At 54.4% G+C, this 20,269-nt stretch overlaps 1 protein-coding gene and 1 long non-coding RNA gene across 6 annotated transcripts in view; one reads left to right on the plus strand and one right to left on the minus strand.

Moving 5' to 3' along the window:
- The window catches only part of aplp2 (amyloid beta (A4) precursor-like protein 2), a 56,027-nt gene extending 43,246 nt beyond the window's left edge, over positions 1 to 12,781 (minus strand). For all 5 annotated transcript variants that reach the window (XM_069182857.1, XM_069182856.1, XM_069182854.1 and 2 more), the window contains exon 1: positions 12,481 to 12,781. In XM_069182857.1, the coding sequence (XP_069038958.1) occupies positions 12,481 to 12,552 (72 nt within the window). In that variant the 5' untranslated portion in view covers positions 12,553 to 12,781. The remainder of the gene's footprint in view (positions 1 to 12,480) is intronic.
- A 5,151-nt stretch (positions 12,782 to 17,932) lies between these two features.
- On the plus strand, positions 17,933 to 19,611 carry LOC138224570 (uncharacterized). Its single transcript, XR_011183055.1, has 2 exons — positions 17,933 to 18,371; positions 18,620 to 19,611. It is a non-coding gene; the product is annotated as an uncharacterized lncRNA (long non-coding RNA).
- The last annotated feature ends 658 nt before the right edge of the window (positions 19,612 to 20,269 follow it).

The raw sequence follows: 20,269 nt of genomic DNA on the forward strand, positions 1-20,269 counted from the left end.
GTCTCCCCTCTTCCTGCTCCTCTGCAAAGTGTCTCCTCTCCCCCTGCTCCTCTGCACAGTGTCTCCCCTCTCCCTGCTCCTCTGCGCTGTGTCTCCCTTCTCCCTGCTCCTCTGCGCTGTGTCTCCCCTCTCCCTGCTCCTCTGCGCTGTGTCTCCCCTCTCCCTGCTCCTCTGCGCTGTGTCTCCCCTCTCCCTGCTCCTCTGCGCTGTGTCTCCCCTCTCCCTGCTCCTCTGCGCTGTGTCTCCCCTCTCCCTGCTCCTCTGCACTGTCTCCCCTCTCCCTGCTCCTCTGCACAGTGTCTCCTCTCCCCCTGCTCCTCTGCACAGTGTCTCCCCTCTCCCTGCTCCTCTGCGCTGTGTCTCCCCTCTCCCTGCTCCTCTGCGCTGTGTCTCCTCTCCCCCTGCTCCTCTGCACAGTGTCTCCCCTCTCCCTGCTCCTCTGCGCTGTGTCTCCCCTCTCCCTGCTCCTCTGCGCTGTGTCTCCCCTCTCCCTGCTCCTCTGCGCTGTGTCTCCTCTCTCCCTGCTCCTCTGCGCTGTGCCACCTTTCTCCCTGCTCCTCTGCGCTGTGCCTCCTTTCTCCCTGCTCCTCTGTGCTGTCTCCTCTCTCTGCTCTACCTTTCAAATTCAGAGAAAGGTATTGTCACAACTGATTTTCACAACTGTGTGTTGCCAAAGTAATAACAAGCTGCAGAATATTTACATTTTTATTCTTACTTTGCATTTATAGGGGCCGTTCTAATTCATTTATAGTCTGACAGTCCTGCTCCAGTAGTGCCAGGCTGTGATGTTCTGGGTCCAGATGGGCTGGCAGTACCCAGGTCTGACAGTCCTGCTCCAGCAGAGCCAGGCCCTGCTGCTGACCTTGTTCTGGGTCCAGATGGGCTGGCAGCACCCAGGTCTGACTCTAGTGTGAGGCCAGGAGCTCCCAGCTGCTCCCACACCTCTGCTAACCCATTGATAGAGATAATGAACGGTGCTGGGCTCAGCCTGCAGCCCTGTCTCACCCCACGACCCCGAGTGAAGAACTGTGTTATTTGGTTTTCAAGTTTAACTGCTCACATGTACAAGTGAAATGATTTCATTAAGCACAGACATGCATGTTTGAACGCTCAGGACGCTGTGCTCCGTACGGCAGGCCCTTCCCCTGCTTAGCGTTCACACAGGTGCCCCAGTAGTGATGGCAGGGTGAGCAGTCCTGGACACCAGACTGTATCTCTGCTCGTTCCTCCGGGTCTCGTCTCACTCCCTCTGCTTCATCCAGTGAGATTTCCTCTCCTTTGCCCCCGAAGGGATCTCGGCGTCTGAGGTTTAAGTTTATTTACACAAAGAAGCTCTGCAACACAGATACCAGGGCTGTGCTGAAGAGAAAACGTGCCCCAGGGGCTCGCATACCGCAGCGCTTAGACAGCTCCAGCGATAACGCGGGCTCCTCCCCTGGGCTGGGGAGGCCGGCGCGTGCTTGCGGGGGGGTCGGGCTGTGAGTTGTCTGGCAGTGCGCAGGTGAGTCAGCGGCGATGGAGGCACCGAATTCGCATTGGCGGTGGAGAGCTGCAGCCTCCTGTACGGTACAGCAGCGTCTCTACTGCTCCACAGGCACGGCTAGAGCCTCCCAGCACACAGGCCAGAGCTCGGAGCGCACTGCCGCCTCAGATATCACTTTATAGCATGGTGGGAGCTCGGGGCAGCTGGTCTGGCGACGCCCACAGGCCCTGTGGCCCCGGGTTCAAGAGCTCAGCGTGCTCGGCCCTCCAGAGCAAGAGGGCTGTGCCAGGGGAGCACAGAGAGCAGGAAGGAAGCCCTGCGTGGCTGGTCCAGAGCCCAGGCAGGAAGTCAAACTGCAAGCTCAGTGCCAATGTGTTCGGCAATCCCACACGCCATGTTCTCCAGACATGAACGTTGCGACATCATTTGTCAAAGCGTTTCCGCAAATTTAATTCTCTGTAACATTGCGCCATGCGTCGACAACAGCAACGCCCGTGTCCCCGAGAGCGCGGAGGCTCAGCGCTCGTCACGCAGGAGGAGGACAGGGCTGGAGGCTGGGGCCGCGACCGGCAGGCAGCAGGAGGGGAGTCACCTGCTCGCTCGAGAACCAGAGATGGGGATGAGCAAAACAGCTCGGCCGCGACAGGGCAGCAGATCACCCCCCCCAGCGCAGCAGTCTGATCCGTTTAAGGTTTTTTCGGAGAGCCCGCAGGCTCTCCGGTATCAGGCAGCGCTGGGTGCTGGATGTTTCTAGCTCGCTTCCCTGTTTTGAGTAGATTTGCATTGACAGACGTGGATTCAAAACAGCACGCAATGAGTTTTTATTTCTGCTTCTCTGGGACAAGTCACGCCTGCAGCCCCAGTACCTGGAAACAGAGCTCAAAGCCCTCAGAGCGTGGACTACTTCCCGGCACCCTACCTCGGCCATCCCCCCCCCTTCCAAGAATCCCAACTCAGGATCCCCCGGGAGCAGGTGGCGGCCGCGGCGCCTCTCCGCTGCCCCTCGGCCTCCCCTCCCCGCGCGCTCCCAATCCACCGCGACGGCTCCCGCCCACGTGAGGCCGCGCAGCGAAGGACAGATCAGCCCCGCAGGGCCGCGTGCTCACAGAGCCGCTGCAGCAGGAGCCGCGGGCACGAGGGCCAGAGAGGCACGTCCAGACTCAAGGAGCCAGCAGCAGCAGTTGGATTAGTGTTGCCAAATCAGCAGCGATCTCCAGCTACTGAGAGGCTCGCCCTCTGTCCCGCAGGCTGGGACAGGAGATCGCACACTGGGCTGCAGGTCCGCTGAGTTTCTTCTTCCAGCAGGACATTCTCTCGGGTGTAGGAATTCTGGGATGAGGTTTATTTGGGGAAGTAAATCTAATCCTGTCATATTTCTCGCAGGCTCGCGCAGGCTTCAGCCGAATGGCAGTGGGAGCACAGCCGGTCCTCTCTGGACAGCCAGGTCTGCCTGTGTCCAGTTGCTGTGGTCACTGAGCCAGTCCTCTCTGGACAGCCAGGTCTGCCTGTGTCCAGTTGCTGTGGTCACTGAGCCAGTCCTCTCTGGACAGCCAGGTCTGCCTGTGTCCAGTTGCTGTGGTCACTGAGCCAGTCCTCTCTGGACAGCCAGGTCTGCCTGTGTCCAGTCGCTGTGTCCAGGCTGTGTCTGTCTGTGTTCAGGCTGTGGTCACTGAGCCGGTCCTCTCTGGACAGCCAGGTCTGCCTGTGTCCAGTCGCTGTGTCCAGTCACTGTGGTCACTGAGCCGGTCCTCTCTGGACAGCCAGGTCAGCCTGTGTCCAGTCACTGTGCCCAGGCTGTGGTCACCGAGCCGGTCCTCTCTGGTCAGCCAGGTCTGCCTGTGTCCAGTCGCTGTGGTCACCGAGCCGGTCCTCTCTGGTCAGCCAGGTCTGCCTGTGTCCAGTTGCTGTGGTCACTGAGCCGGTCCTCACTGGTCAGCCAGGTCTGCCTGTGCCCGGTGTCTGTGTCCAGGCTCTGTCTGTCTGTGTTCAGGCTGTGGTCACTGAGCCTGAACTTTGTATCTAAAAACCTCTGGTTTTTCTGTTGGCAGCCCCACCTTTCCTCTTCCTCTTCCTGTTGCTCTTCCGAGAGGGGGGAAGGCTGGCTGACTGACCTCACCAGGAACGATCAGCACAACCAGCCTGGCCGCCTGGGCTCTGACAGCCGAGCATGCTGGGGTACAGCGAGGCAGGTTTGGACACAGCGACCCAGGACACGCTGCGGGACACTGACTCTCGACACTCCCCAGGAAAGATCTTCCATGAAGAAGAATACGTAAAGGACAGCAGGCCTCTTCTGTGGGGAGCAGACTCAGCGCTCCAGACTGGGAGGCAGGATGTGAACTGGGAACCCAGTGCCAAGCCCTGTGGGGAGCAGACCCAGCGCTCCAGACTGGGAGGCAGGATGTGAACTGGGAACGGAATTCCTCTGTCCTCTCCGGCCGGCAGTTCCCTGTCTTCTTCTCCCCCTCAGGAGCTCACAGGACACAGGCCAGAGGGAAACAAGGCCGAGAGCCCGGGAGATGTTCACAGTGAGCTCCCAGGCCAGGGCGTGACACTTTGTCTGGGGGGTCTGGACCCCTGCCTGTCTGTCTCACGCTGCGCTCGTCCCAGGCCTCTCCTGTGGTTTCCAGCTGTGTCCCGGGCCTGTTCGGACAGGGGGTGTCCGGCCTACAGGACCTCTCAAACAGACGTTCACTACAGCAGCACGGGCTCCTGGCATTTGCAGTGACTCCTGTTTGTTTTTCCACAGCCTCCTTCCGACACCGGAGCAGCAGGATTGGCGTCTGTATCTGCTGACGGCTGGGATATCCAGGAATTGATTCTGGAGCATACTGTGGAACATCTGGATAGATGATCCATCTTTTCGAGAACAAACTTGCCCACTGGGTTAAAGGTTTCAGCTCCACTTGCTTCACACTAATCCACGCAGACGCACGTTCACTCACAGTGTGACTGCGCTTGTGCTTCTGAGCACAGATTGACAGGGAAACGCCAGAGAGGAACCAGAGCCCAGCGGGTCTGGGAATTCACAAGTGTGGAAATACTCCGCTAACAGTGCAACAAGAAAACACAAACGTCATTGAGGATAATTCTGCTGTATTATTTCCTTACAGTCCCTTCTGACTTGAATCACGCCAGTGGGTTATGGTAAGTTACCAAGACTAAAGAGGTATAATTACTTTTGGGTGCTGTTTGTTCCTCTGCCCACAGGTGAGCCACAGTTGAGGCAGGGCCTCATTCCACTGATGCTGTTCCACTGGGACGTGCCCGAGGGTCCGATGCTGGAGTGGTTTGCCTGCGTGTTGAAAGCACAGGCAGCCCCCCCTGGACAAACACACCGTCCCTGTGCTGCAGCCCGAGGAGCAGCAGCTGTGGGCTTTAAAGAAGCCCTCGAGACCCGAAGTTGTCACAGCTTTGCAATCAGTCCGTCCCAGCCCTCTGATCCCCTGCCTCCTTCTTCCCAGGACGTGAGCTGCACCAGCAGGAGGAGGCGACGAGAGAGATTTGCACCCGGCAAAAAACACACGCGCAGATAATGTCTCTCCCTGGATCAATTAGCTTTTTGTTTTCTCCCACCGAGCGCTGATCGATCAAATCCAGGTCCCTCCAGTGTTTCCTGCGGTTTGAGCATTAATCGCTTTAATCCGGGCTGTTCCGCGCCACTCCACAAGTCTCCTGAGCGCGGGGATGACCTGTCTCAAAGGACAGAAGTGAGGAAGCAGTGGCACAGCTACTGGATTCCCAACTGGAGGGTTGGGGGTTCAAATCCAGGAGAGCCTCCTGCTGCTGTGCCCCTGAGGAAGGTACTTTACACAGAATGCAGTGGTAAACCCAGCTGTCCGAGCGGATGACGTCTCTGGGAGAATGGCTCTGTGTCAGCTATGACAGTAACTGAAGAACAAAGAGGGGCTTTTCCACACAGAAACACACCATGAATAACTGAGGAATCCAGGAATTTAGACCTTAAATATGCTGATCCTGTGCTTGTTTTTAAATCTTTTACTCCACTTGAGACAGGAGAAAAACAAGCTGCGAAGGGCAGTGAACTCTTGCAAAAGCTGACCAGGCTCTCTGAATTCCTCAGAGCTCCTCCGGGCGCCCAGGGCCTGAATATTCAAGATGAAGTACTCGTGCCCTCTCGCCTTTGTCTCTCTGAGAGAGACAAACGAGCGCGCAGGATGAGTCATCCCACACAGCCCCCCCCTGCCGCAGGGAGCCAGCCCTCATTTCCACCCTTCCCAGCAGGAGAGCAGCGCCTCCCAGCACCGCCGCTGGCCTGCAGCCCCGACGCCGGGTCCCACTGCTCAACTGCGATCAGAACACCCAGCCCAAAGCGTGCACGCAGGCCTCCCCCTACACGCCAGCCAGCACCCAGGGAGTCCTCGGGCATCGGCAGGCGGGCATCGGCCGGGACACGCTGCCTGGGCACTGCGGGCTGCTTCCTTCCTGGCCTCCGCTGAGGGCAGCTACAGGCGGCGCAGCTCTGCAGAGCCCCACTGGAGGGGCCAGCCCAGGACCCCCAGAGCTCCGTCAGGGCCAGCCTCAGCAGCGGACCTGAAACCGCGTGCTCGGGAGACTGAGAACAGGACCCGTCTTCCTTTCACCCCCCGAAAGTCTGAAAGTCTGGAACGAGCTTCCCGATCTCACCACAGAAGCCGGGACCCCCGCTTCCTTTGGCACCAAGACCCCTGGATCGATCACCTTGGGTGAGCGGGCCGGATGGGATGCACCCCCTCCCTCGACGTCCTCCGGGGGGCGCTCCCCGAACGTGACCCCGGGAGTTCCCTGTTTCACCACGGCCCTCGCGAGAAACTCAAAATCCCGAGACGGCAGCCTCCCCACGGAGGGGGGTTAGCGCTCCACATTCCATGCCGGATTATTCGGGGGTCCCGTGCTCCGAGCGTCACGAAGACATGATGACCGCTCCTGGCGGCCCAGGGAAGCATCCGGAGGGACCGGGGTCGCCAGAGGTTAACAAGGCCGAGAGCCCGGGAGATGTTCACAGTGAGCTCCCAGGCCAGGGCGTGACACTTTGTCTGGGGGGTCTGGACCTGCCTGTCTGTCTCACGCTGCGCTCGTCCCAGGCCTCTCCTGTGGTTTCCAGCTGTGTCCCGGGCCTGTTCGGACAGGGGGTGTCCGGCCTACAGGACCTCTCAAACAGACGTTCACTACAGCAGCACGGGCTCCTGGCGTTTGCAGTGACTCCTGTTTGTTTTTCCACAGCCTCCTTCCGACACTGGAGCAGCAGGATTGGCGTCTGTATCTGCTGACGGCTGGGATATCCAGGAATTGATTCTGGAGCATACCGTGGAACATCTAGATAGAAGATCCATCTTTTCGAGAACAAACTTGCCCACTGGGTTAAAGGTTTCAGCTCCACTTGCTTCACACTAATCCACGCAGACGCACGTTCACTCACGGTGTGACTGCGCTTGTGCTTCTGAGCACAGATTGACAGGGAAACGCCAGAGAGGAACCAGAGCCCAGCGGGTCTGGGAATTCACAAGTGTGGAAATACTCCGCTAACAGTGCAACAGGAAAACACCACGTCATTGAGGATAATTCTGCTGTATTATTTCCTCACAGTCCCTTCTGACTTGAATCACACCAGTGGGTTATGGTAAGTTACCACGACTAAAGAGGTATAATTACTTTTGGGTGCTGTTTGTTCCTCTGCCCACAGGTGAGCCACAGTTGAGTCAGTGGATTCAGGCAGGGCCTAATTCCACTGATGCTGTTCCACTGGGACGTGCCCGAGGGTCCGATGCTGGAATACAGGACGTCCCTCTGTCCTCTCGGACTGATGCTGTGGGCCACTGTGCTGAGCCGAAGCACTTCAGCAGGTGAATTCCAGCACGTTCCTTCAGATTCCTTCAGATACATCTGTTCTGACCAAACTATGCTATTCTCCTCCCCACATGTCCTTATTCCTTTATTCCTTTGTTTAATGATATCACGTTAGCATGCCCAGAGGGGTAGGACAGCCAGCTGACCTTGGACCCCTAGAGGTTTTTTTTCCTTACTGAGGAGTTTTTGGTTCCTCTCCTCCGTTGTCTTCTGGCCTTTTCTGTTCTGTATTCACAACATGTATGGTCACTTGCTTTGTTAAGCGCCTTGGGGCAACCTTGTGAAAGGCGCTATATAAAAATGAATTGAATTGAGTTGAGGGGGCTCCAGGGGTGCTGGGACGGCCAGCCCGTGCCCCGCTCCTCGGCGTGGACAATCCCGAGTGCCGTGGGCCAGTCGAGAGCCCCTTCGCTGTCCGTCCATAACGAGCGAGGAGGCTCCCCGGACAGACCCAGAATCCAGTGTGAGGTGAGGTGAACTCAGACCCTGACCCACGGAAGCAGACAGGGCCTGAGCCCTGCAGCTGATCCCGAGGCCCGAATCATGAGCTCACAACGAAGGGACCTCAGGACAGCCCCCACTAGCGGCGATGTGCTCCCTTCCTCCGGCTGCACCGGCCCGCTGTCAGCGGCTCGTGAGCCCAGCCCCTCACCCGTCTCTGGGTTCACTCCTGGAGGACGGTGACAGTCCAGCTCCACACCAGACACGAGGTGCGCTCCAACTCAATCAGCTGTTATACAGAGCGAGGCGCCTGGGGAGCACCCTGTTTTTCTCAGGGGACCCCTGGTCTATTCTGCCCACGTGTCCAGGAGGAGGAGGTCACACGAGGCGGAGTCGGGGGGGGAGAGGTACTGCTGACATCAAAGCCTTCTTTCATTTCTTTCGGTCAGACCGAGACCAGACCGTTCCGGCCTGCAGATTTGCAGGGATTTACAAAAAAACAAACGGCTCACAAACAATGAGAAGTGTGTTTGTGTCTAAGCCGGGCTGTGGGGAGACCTGTGACTTGTTGGAGAGCGAGCTGCCCAGAGCTGCACCCGGAAGCACGGAGCTTCATCTGTGTGAACACCAGGAGCCGAGAGGATCTCTCTCAGACGCTACTGGAAAAGCTCAGAAGCTCGCAAGCTCATGGAAAAGTGATCTCAGCTCTAAATAACCACACACCATCTTCAAATTCTCCTCAGAAAGGCTGCTAATGAGAAAAGTCCCTCCTGATCCAGAGAGAAGCCCTGACATGCCTCAGTCTTCCTGCACCCCTCCCACCTCCACACTCGACACACTGCTCTCCGTGCCCTACTCTACCCCTGCACAAGGGTGTGTGAGAGTGGGTGAGAGTGGGTGTGTGAGGGTGTGAGAGAGAGTCTAAACCTGCGCTGGCCAACCCCGATGTACACACAAGACCAGGAACACACAGCCAACACCCAGCTCAGGACAGGCCTCCTTCAGGGTTCAGGGAAATTCACTCTACCCACAACTGAATCAGAGCCCGAGGCGCTTTATCTGCGCCTGATAAGGGCAGGTTCTGTTCCAGCAGGCCAGATAAGGTAGTTGAAAAGCTCGCTCAGACGCGTTAGAAATCCCTCCAGTAAAATCCCACATACTGTATATATATCACTGTATTACACATCAGAGCACTTTTTCATGATGGGAATGTTATTTTCCTTCTCGGATGACAATTACCAGCCAAACCGCTGATGAAACTCTTAAGAGCAGTAATGCTGCATGAGCTATAATTATATAGAAGAACATTTAACTGGCATGTGGAATAATAAGCCGCGCGTTTGTATTTAGTTTTCTAACTCACAACATCCACAACGGGAAATGCACGGGCCCAAGTCCAAGTCCTCCAGCACAGCGAGCGGCAGGGCCTGCCGCAGACGATCACGCAGGGCGCGCCAGTTCCAGCTCTGCCCAGAGGGGCCAGGGAGGGTGAAGCAAGGCCCGCTGCCCAGACCAGGGAGACGCTGGTCACTGGCGCCTGGCGAAGCCGCCTCAGCGCCTGCCCGGGCAGGCTCATGAAGTAGCCAGGCGAGCCGGGCCCCCTGGGTGAGCGAGTGACCGCTCTCTCGGAGAGCGGCCGTGCCGGACAAGAGCACAGGACAGCCGGGAGCCCCTGTCCCTCCTCACCATCAGCCCACACCCTCCTGTCCCCCTCTGCGCACGCGGTGAGCTCTGCTGTCTTTACTTTCTACACTCTCCTGGTAAGAGACTTGAGTAGACACCTTCAAACGAGCTCTATAAGACAGTCTGATTATTATACAAAGGCGCTATATAAGGCGGTCTGATTATTATTCAAAGGCGCTATATAAGACAAAGTCTTATTCTTATTCAAAGGCGCTATATAAAACAAAGTCTTATTCTTATTGAAAGGTGCTATATAAAAGTATTATTATTATTATTCAAAGACACTACAGTGGGTATAGAAAGTCACCACCCGCTTTCAAAATGTGTACCTTTTCGTTGTATGACACTCTGAAAATAAAAACAAATTAAAATAGGCTTGTTCCATTTTTATTAGTAACCCACTTTAGCCAGGTGAAAATAAAATTCTAAAACATTCTGAAAATGAAGTAATTTATGAAAACAGTAACACCCCCCTTATAATTGCATTTGTAAACTTGCTCAGGTATAACCAATCACCTTACAGATCACACAACAAACTAATTGGCTCCCACCTGTGATCAATTGTGGTGATTTTGATTAGCTCAGAATAAAAGCAGCTGTTTGGAAAGGTTTCCACTGTTTGGAAGTGCATTTCAAAGCAAAGAATCCACTATGGGTGGAAAGGTGCTTTCAAAAGAACTTTGAGACAAAGTTGTGGAAAGGCACAAGTCAGGAGATGGTCTAAAAAGATTTCAAAGGCTTGAGGTATCCCATGGAGCACGGCCAAGAGCATCATTCAGAAGTGGAAGGCGTGTGGCACCACCCAGACTTTGCCTAGATCAGGCCGTCCCTCCAAGCTGGATGAGTGAGCAAGAAGGAGGCCGATGGCAACTTCGAAGGAGCTACAGGCCTTTATGACCAAGACTGGTCATTGTGTGCATGTGACACCAATATCGCAAGCGCTCCGCACATCTGGCCTGTATGGGAGGGTGGCAAGAAAAAAAGCCACATCAGGTTGGTTTTGCTAAAAGGCTCTTTAAAGCTGCTGTGGTCAGATGAGACCAAAATCAAACCTTTTGGCCAAAGTGCACAACGGTACGTTTGTCGAAAACCCAATCCGTTCCCATCCGAAGAGCACCACTCCTCCAGTGAAGCACGAGGGGGGGGCAGCATCCTGCCGTGGGGCTGTTTCTCTCCCGCTGGGACTGGGGCACTTGTCAGGACGGAAGGGAAGAAGGGTGTTGCAAAACACAGGCAAATTCCTGAAGAAAACCCTCAGCCAGGAAGTTGAACATGGGAAGATGGTTCACCTGTCAACATGACGATGACCCAGAGCAAGCGTACAGTGGCTGAAGGACAGGAAGGCGAGTGTCCTGGAGTGGCCTAGCCAGAGCCCCGACCTCAATCCCAGTGAGAATCTTGGGAATGACTTGAAGGCAGTCCATCAACGGTCACCACGCGGCTTGACTAAGCCTGAACAACTCTGTAAGGAGGAATGGGCAAATATTCCTCCCTCTAGGTGTGCAAAGTAGGTAGAAATGTATCCAAACAGACTCAAGGCTGTACTTCAAGCAAAAGGTGTTTCCATCCAGTATTAACTCGGGGGCGTGTTCTCTAATCCAACCCAGTTATCCTACTGTTTTTTTTCAGAAATTGTGCTTTCTTTTTTCACTTGGATGTTGCAAGGTACAATGTGTAAATATAACTGGAAAATGATTGTATTTGTCTTTTTGGGCTTTAGGGCAACCAAAGGTGAACATTTTGAAAGGGGTGGTGACTTTCTATGCCCACCGTATAGAAAACAATCATCATTATTATTCAAAGGCACTGTACAAGCGAACTCTCCTTCCCCTGCAGCAGGAAGAGGAACGGAAGTGGACTGAGCTCCAGCCTGGGGACTCGCTGAACAGCCATGACACAGCGCTGGAGCGTGAGGAGACTCCCTGGGTCTGTCTGAGTGCCCAGGGCCCCCGACTGGACACACACACAGCTCCTGCTGCCCAGGGCCCCCGACTGGACACACACACAGCTTCTGCTGCCCAGAGCCCCAGACTGGACACACACACACAGCTCCTGCCGCCCAGAGCCCCAGACTGGACACACACACAGCTCCTGCCGCCCAGCGCCCCAGACTGGACACACACAGAGCTCCTGCTGCCCAGAGCCCCCGACTGGACACACACAGAGCTCCTGCTGCCCAGGGCCCCCGACTGGACACACACAGAGCTCCTGCTGCCCAGGGCCCCCGACTGGACACACACAGAGCTCCTGCTGCCCAGGGCCCCAGACTGGACACACACACAGAGCTCCTGCCGCCCAGAGCCCCAGACTGGACACACACACAGCTCCTGCTGCCCAGAGCCCCAGACTGGACACACACACAGCTCCTGCTGCCCAGGGCCCCAGACTGGGGACACACAGAACTACTCCTGCCGCCCAGAGCCCCAGACTGGACACACGCAGAACTACTCCTGCCGCCCAGAGCCCCAGACTGGACGCACGCAGAACTACTCCTGCCGCCCAGAGCCCCAGACTGGACACACACACAGCTCCTGCTGCCCAGGGCCCCCGACTGGACACACACAGAGCTCCTGTCGCCCAGAGCCCCAGACTGGGGACACACAGAACTACTCCTGCCGCCCAGAGCCCCAGACTGGACACACACACACAGCTACCCCTGCCGCCCAGAGCCCCCGACTGGACACACGCAGAGCTGCTCCTGCTGCCCAGAGCCCCAGACTGGACACACGCAGAGCTACTCCTGCTGCCCAGAGCCCCCGACTGGGGACACACACACAGCTCCTGCTGCCCAGAGCCCAGCTGGCTCGGTGTCCCCTGGCGGGCGGTGAGCCCCCACAGCGCCCCCAGACAAGCGCAGCATCTTCTCCAGCCGCAGCCCCGGCGGCGGGACAGGCAGGGCGCAGCCCGGTCCGCGGTCCGGGACCTGCAGGTGCTGAAATCTGGGATTTTATAACGGAGCGGCCCCAGCCCCGCGTAGCGCCCTCGCAGCACACACGAGTCCCCACAGCGAGGGGGAGGACACTTACCTCGATGTACCCGGCCAGAGCCGGGACCGCGACGCCTAGAAACAGGACCGAAATCACCGGGAATGAGCCCATCGTCGCAGCCGTCGTCCCGCGGTCTCTCCGGGAAAACGAACAAAAAATCCTTTAGGAACCCGAAATACACGCAAGTCCTCAGAGAAAATCTCTCCTCTTCGAAGAAGCCTCCCGGGGCTGCAGTGTGTGCCTTGCGCTGGACCAGTCCGTGTCCGTGTGCGGTCGGAGCCGGTACCTCGCCTGCAGATCCAGCCTGTCGCCTCAGTCGCTGCGCGCCTCTGAGCCGCGGCGCCGCTAGGCGGCGGCTCCTGCTCCCCGGCCGGGCGCGCCCGCCCCCCGGAACTGGCGTCACCGCCCGCCGCCCCGCCCCCGCTGCTGCCGGCCCCGCCCCCGCCCGCTCGCCCGCGCTGGAGGACAGAGGTGGCCGGAGCTGTACAGCTCTGATGGCGATCGCGGCCGCTTGGTGAACTAGTGAGCCCCCGGTGTGTGCTCCTGGCCAGAGACGCGCTGGCTGCTCCGGGGTCTGAATCACGCCTGTGAACCCCGCCTGCCCTGCGCCCTCCGGGGAGAACAGCCCCCTGGCCGATCTTTCCAGCTCCGATGCGCAGCGGGGGTGTGAAGTGGGAAATGACCGGCTGTCTTGTTCCCTGGGTGACTTTGATGTGCTGCACAAGCACTCAGGAGTATGGAGGTACACGGAACACAGAGCCCCCCGAACCGATCCCTTTAAACGATGCCGTGTCCTGTTCCTGTTTCTCAAGTGCAATCCGCTTATCTCAGAAGAACAGGGCGCCTGATACCACAACACACACTGTGGCAATACCACAACACACACTGTGGCAATACCACAACACACACAGAGCAATCTCACAGCACACACTGTGGCAATACCACAACACACACAGAGCAATCTCACAGCACACACTGTGGCAATACCACAACACACACAGAGCAATCTCACAGCACACACTGTGGCAATACCACAACACACACACTAGCAATACCACAACACACACAGAGCAATCTCGCAGCACACACTGTGGCAATACCACAACACACACACTGTGGCAATACCACAACACACACACTGTGGCAATACCACAACACACACTGTGGCAATACCACAACACACACAGAGCAATCTCACAGCACACACTGTGGCAATACCACAACACACACAGAGCAATCTCACAGCACACACTGTGGCAATACCACAGCACACACAGAGCAATCTCACAGCACACACTGTGGCAATACCACAACACACACAGAGCAATCTCACAGCACACACTGTGGCAATACCACAACACACACAGAGCAATCTCACAGCACACACTGTGGCAATACTACAATATTGTGGCAATACTGTGGCAATATTTTCTGGACACTCCACTCAAAGCGCTTTACAGGTAATGGGGATCCCCTCCACCACCACCAATCAGCAGCCCCACCTGGAAGCTGTCATAGAATAAGTGAGGCAAAGAGTAAATGAAAGTCAGGTGAAATCACAGAGGTGATTCCCAGTATCTGTTCTTGTAGCCATTGGTGAAGAGCCACAGCCCTCTTTCCCATAACTGGGTGTGTGCTGTGTATGCTGACACACATTTACGACTGCCGGACAGCCTGAGCCCTGGCTCTGCTGAAATGCGCCCCTGTCACTCTTTACAAATTGATCTTCAGAGTTCCTGGAAGACTTCATTACTGCAGCGCCAGCTGGCTTACTGCAGGCCTAGCGACTAGAGGCTCATTAACTCCCATCTTGCTAATTGCAGGGGGCTGCCAGCCTGCTGTTCACCCAACAGTGCACCCAGAGGAGCCGCGTGGAGCGACTGGGTTGGGGCCGAACCCAGCCACTGGTACCAGTGAGCTGTCTCGGGAAGGACAGGAGCATCATCCCTCCAGTATTGAATACAGTCAGCGAAATCGAGCCTGCAAGCCACAGGAGTTTAATACTGTTTAATACTGACACTCTCTCGCGCGTTTAAAAGGATCCTCTCCCCAAGCCCGAGACCCGTGTTCCTGGGCTCCAGGGTCTTCACCGAGAGAGTGGCGGACAGGAAGACCGCTCCCGGGTCCGAGAGGCGGGACAGATGGAGGTAGGGCTGGGAAAGAGGGGAGAAGGGGAAGAGATGGGAGCAGAGCAGCTCCATTCGTCTTTCTCCCCGGGTCTTCCCTGCAAGGCCAGGCGGAGCAGGCCTGGAGCGCTGAGGGGCTGGAGCAGGGCAGAGCCACAGATTTTATTTCTCTTGTTTGCGTTACATGATTTGCTTTTTAATGTTACTTGTTTGCTTTTTTCATCGTTTGTGATTTGCGATTGGCTCGCTGTATCTTTTGTGACCAATAAGAAAGTGATGTAAATGTAGGGGGCGGTGCATGCGTAGCCGTAGCCTAATTGGCTGTCGTTGTCGTCAGACGCTTTAGAGCTCTCTAGCGCCGCGTTTTTGGTTTATTAGCCGACGTGGCGAAACAAATGCACATATCTACGTTTTTCCGTAGATGGCCAGACCAGTCCCGACACCAGTAAGACACATGAGATGCTACAGGCGTCTTGGGTTTGAGGAGGACAGCCTGGCTTCCCGAGCACAAGCGGCAGTGCGCGCGTTTGCTTGTAGCGGCTGATACACGCTCCACCTGCAGGAGCTGAGCACGCAGAGGAGCTCAGATTTCTCCTGTAAACAATGACACGTTTGGAATGCATGAATAACATTGAGACAATATTGACGGGTAGATGCGGGTGTGCATTTTACAGATAACTATTCATATCACCTCTAAATGCCCTGCAGTATTTGTAAGTGAAAGTATGTATTTGACGCTTTTATTAGCAGATGAATTGGTACGATGATTTGGTTAGCACTGTAATGCGACTATAACAATTCAGTGTTAAGTCTTCTGGGAAGTCACGAATTTCCAAATTAGGTGTCTTTTGGCATTGAAAATAGAATACTAATTTGGGTTTCATACAAGTTCAAAAGCATCAAGAAGGATCAAACAAGATCTTCAGAACTTAATATTTTAATACCTTCGCAGTTTTTATTCTTATGGCGCCTCACTCGATATTATTCTTGTTGCGATCCATTTACTCCCTTGCGTGTCTGCACGTTCTGGTATGTTATGCTCAGGTCCGCTGAATATTTAAAGGCGAGGTAACAGTTCCGTGAAGCTGGCCCCCTACACACATCACAAACGATGAAACCCACCTCAATCGTTACTGCTACGTTTGTGCCGGTTTGTGCCGTTGAAAGTAGCGTTTGTGCTGCTTTCGTTCTCGAGATATAGCGCCTTGTTTTTCCGGTGATCACGGGACCATGCGCGGTGACTTTGACCTCCAGTGACCCGGTCTGCCGAGTTCTGTTACAGTTTAGCTCGAACCCTTAACATTTCAAAGACTATATCCATAAACATAGATGTGAATAATACAAGTTAACCATCTATGACATAAACCTGTGGTTGTAATGCATGTAAAATCACCGTGATGGTGAGATCTATGGTTTTTATTTTCTGATATTTTTTTTCCTTTTCTTTTCCTACCGTGACACGCTGTTGCCAAACGTGTAACTGTGGGATACCATCGGACAAGACCTCCGCAGCATGTCATGATAGGGACCTCATGTATATCGCATGTATATCGCGGCAGTGTATATCACGAATGGCGCCTTGCTTCCATGCCACCCTGGCACCGCTGTCGCAACCAAGGTCTCATATCAGGACAATGATATACCCAGATAGGACGAGTTGCGATAAATGAACTTTGTGTCGCATAATGGGGTCAGCATATCGTGTCAGGGTGTCCTATCGCAACATATGGACTGCATGTCGCGAATGGGAGCGGGGGATTTTGTCCTGGTATGTCATATCGCAATATAGGGGCTTCATGTCGCGACATGAGGGCGGGGCATTTTTGCCGGGGTATTTCATATCGCGATATAGGGCATTTCATGTTGCGACATGTGCCTGACAGTGTTGGTCATATCGCGATATAGAGCATTTCATGTCGCGACATGAGGGCGGGGCATTTTTGTCGGGGTATGTCATATCGCGATATAGGGCATTTCATGTCGCGATATGTGCCTGACAGTTTTGGTCATATCGCGATATAAGGCATTTCATGTCGCGACATAGGGGTGGGGCATTTTATCGGGGCATGTCATATCGCGATATACGGGCTTCATGTCGCGACGTGGGGCGGGGGCGTTTTGTCAGGGTATGTCATATCGCGATATATGGACTTAATATATGGACAGTGATGCCCCAGTCGAAATGGGTATCGCGATGTGATCCTGATGCGCGCACTCCTATCGTGACATGCTATCGGAGTCGTGAACGCGCTTTGGATGCCATGACATTCTTTGTCTGCTATTAAGTTTTGACCTCAGTGCAACTTCTCTTAGATTGATTAGTAATTGGAAACCAATGGATGTGTTACTGTGTATCCAGCGTGCTCATACAGCACACACGGTTAACCGGGGCTACAGTGTTTGGACCAAGAAGAACATCCATCACCTGTGTGTCTACATGCTCTCGGAACTTCCGCTGTGGCAATTTACCCAATCAGAGTGTTGAGTCTCACTCTTCACCCAATCGCCGCCCGAGCTGTTCGGGGGTTTAGCCAATCACGGGTCTGAGAGCTGTTCAAGCCAGCAGCGCCAGGTGGATCGGCTTGTTTACTGTCAATGAGAATCTAGTTTTTTAAAATGCTTTACTTATTTGCAAAATAACAACATCGGATTATTTTTATACGTCTTTATTGATTCACAATGTCCCGTACTCTTCGAAATAAATACATTTTTATTTGCAATATAACTGTCTCCGCTGCTTTCTGTAATGAAAACATGGTATTTGAACAATTTTAATCTTACATTTAAGGTAGGGGAAACACCTTCTGCTTTGTAGTTTAAAAATGAATTGAAATATAAAGTCTATCATCATTATATTAGTATGCCCAACTTTGGTTTTTATTGTTAAATTTTATCGATCTTGAAACTAATACCTAAGAATGTGAATATGGGCTCTCGTGTTGTGCCAGCGGTAATTTGGAAACTGGTGTCTCTTCACCAATGAAAGGAGTACACAAGCAATACATTCTCGAGAACATGGTTAAAAATTAAAAGAAAACACCATACCCAATAAACTAACATAGTAACTCCTCCCTAAATGTTAGACTGTCTATTCGTGTAAAGGCTGCAAAGTCTGGGGTCAACTGATCAAAAGATCTGGTGGTCGTGACTTTGCTGTTTCGTACGTCACAGAATGACGTCACAGCCAGGAAAAGAAGGCGCTATATTGAAATATATTGAAACATCCACCCCACCCGAGCTGACAGACTCGGGAAACAAACTGCCCCCATTGTTTTCATCGCAGTCAGGAGTTCAAGTACCGAGTTTGTTGGTATTTGTAAACTTCCTTGTAGATAGTCACGTGATTACCCGAAAAACAAGGCGCTATATCTCGGAAACGAAAGCAGTACTAACGAATGAGATGGGTTTCATCGTTTGTGCTGTCTGAAGGGGGGAGGGGGCGCAACTTCACGGAGCTCAAGGTAAATCCTGCATGATATTTTAAATACAATATTTCGGACGGATTTTGAATCTTGCGTTTTGCGTGGTGCTCATTGTGTTTTGCAATAAAATATTAACTTCAGAGTACCTCGAAAAACTACTGAACAATCTAAAAGCAGGCATACGAAATACTTCGAACTGTTACAATCAACAGGTAAAAATGAGCTCTTGGAGCTTTTCTTTAGCTAAAGACAAAGTCCTCATCTGAGAGACGTTTGCAAACTAGCTGCCGTTTGAACGGGATTCTGCCGACTCTCTAGACAGCGACGAGATTATCGCCATATTCAGTATTCATTGGTCTAGAAGGCCAGCACCTCACCAGAGGTAGGCACGGATTGTGTGTGTGTTCGCCGTGGAACAGTAGCGTTCAGCAGCCCAGGTACTCGTTGCTCATCCTGTGTGTGTGTGTGAGAGAGAGAGTGTGTATGTACTTTCTTACTACCAGGGCTGCTTAAACGCTGTTTTTAAAGCCAGCAGGCAGAGTCTGCCGCTCAGGTATCGTTTGATCCTGTTGGAAGTAGTAGTGTCAGGTGTTTTGTGTGTCTGTCTTAGTTTGTAATTGTCTTTGCAAGCCTGCGGTCTGGACTCTCTGGTCCAGAAGAGGGGAGGTGCTTTAGAAGTGCAGCTCAATACACTGGTCTGAAGGGCGAGACAGTGTCCCCACCGGAGATCAAGCGGGGAGACGGACTGTCTGGCGATCTGAGGACAGGGAGCAGTACAGCGCGCACTCCGTACCGCCCAGCCGCTGGAGAGAAACACCCGGCCCTTCGAGTTCATCGGTCGTTTCGGGATGCACACTGTGCACACTGTTTCGATCTCGGTAATCTCACTCTACTGTATCCGTGCAGTGGTTCTCATTGCTGCCTTACAGCGCTGGGGCCCTGGGTTCGGGTCCCGGGGTGCTGTCTGTGTCTCCCCGTGTCCGTGGGCGTTTGATCCGTGTTTGTTTCTGAGCGCGCCCTGCGGTGAATTCCTGTCCGTCTTGTGCCTGGGATAGGCTCAGGGCTGGAGACAGCAGTGGGGAAATGGATGAATGGAGCACACGGAGTTAAACACCTTTAACAGGGGGCACGTGTTCATTCCCCTTTCTGTTTCTGCATTTCAAGCAGACAGCCTGAATGAACATCGCTTCGCCCTGCCGGCTCCCAGCCTGTCTGTTAGACTAACGAGGCTCGTTACAGCAGATGAGAGGAGCATCAATTCGTGTACCAGACGTCACCCGGGACGGGCGCCGAGACAGACCTGTCCCCCTTGATCGCTGCGGTGGCGAGGGCCGGACCGCCGGAGACGCGCAAGCGCGCCGGTCTGACAGATTGCTGACCCTCTTTACCAGACGCGTGTGGGAGGGACTGATTATATCTGTCCGAGTTAACGAGCTCGGCTGCGATCTGTGTCATTCGACACGCTAGTGGGAGGAAGTATAGTTTTTAATGCCAGAAAAACGTGAAAAATCGTTTTTTTCCCCCTCGTCTCCACGCAAAAGCAGTGTCGCACAGAAGGAGCGTGTCAGTACACCTCCAGCTATGCCGATATCTAAATGGAAATAAACAAATTATGTTGCTCATGCTGTCGTGTTATTCTACACCTCGTGGGTCTTTTAAAAGTTTTTCATGCAGTTGTCTGAGGCGCCGGCTCCTCGCTGGCGGCCCTCGGAGTCTCTGCGGGGACTCGCCGGCGGATTGCAGCCGTCCTGGAGGAAGGGAGAAGCTTCCCAGCCTTTCCCACCTGTTCTCCTGGGAATCCAGGGCCCGAGGAGACACTGCTGTCGCTGCTGTTGTGTCCGTATTCCCCGGGGCAGAACTGTGAACTGTGACGGCAGGTCAATAAGAGGATCACATGGCTCTTCACACAACTCCTGAGCAGCAGGATCTCTTCTGCGGCGGGTGGCCGCAGGTCTGACAGATGCCCTGGGCTGGGGTCAGGACGAGCCGGGCCTGGTGTTTCTGTGCTCATTGCTTTCCTGCGGCTACGGACTGGACAGGACCGGTGGCTCCTCTCTGATCACAGCAGGTTTCTGATTTGAGAACGGAAAAGCGTCCCTTCGCAGGGGTGGTGTCCGTGGCAGAGTCTCGTGATTTGATCTCCTGACGCAGGAAGAGGAAAAAACAAGCTGAGCTCCAGCTTTGTCTCAGGAGTGTCTGAGAGCTCCTCTCTCTGCGATACTCACTGCTGGAAGAGCTGTGTCATAGTCGAGGGGCTTCACTCCCCTGCGAGAGCAGCCC

The sequence above is a fragment of the Lepisosteus oculatus genome, chromosome 23 (assembly GCF_040954835.1).
Source record: "Lepisosteus oculatus isolate fLepOcu1 chromosome 23, fLepOcu1.hap2, whole genome shotgun sequence".
Lineage (NCBI taxonomy): Eukaryota > Metazoa > Chordata > Actinopteri > Semionotiformes > Lepisosteidae > Lepisosteus > Lepisosteus oculatus.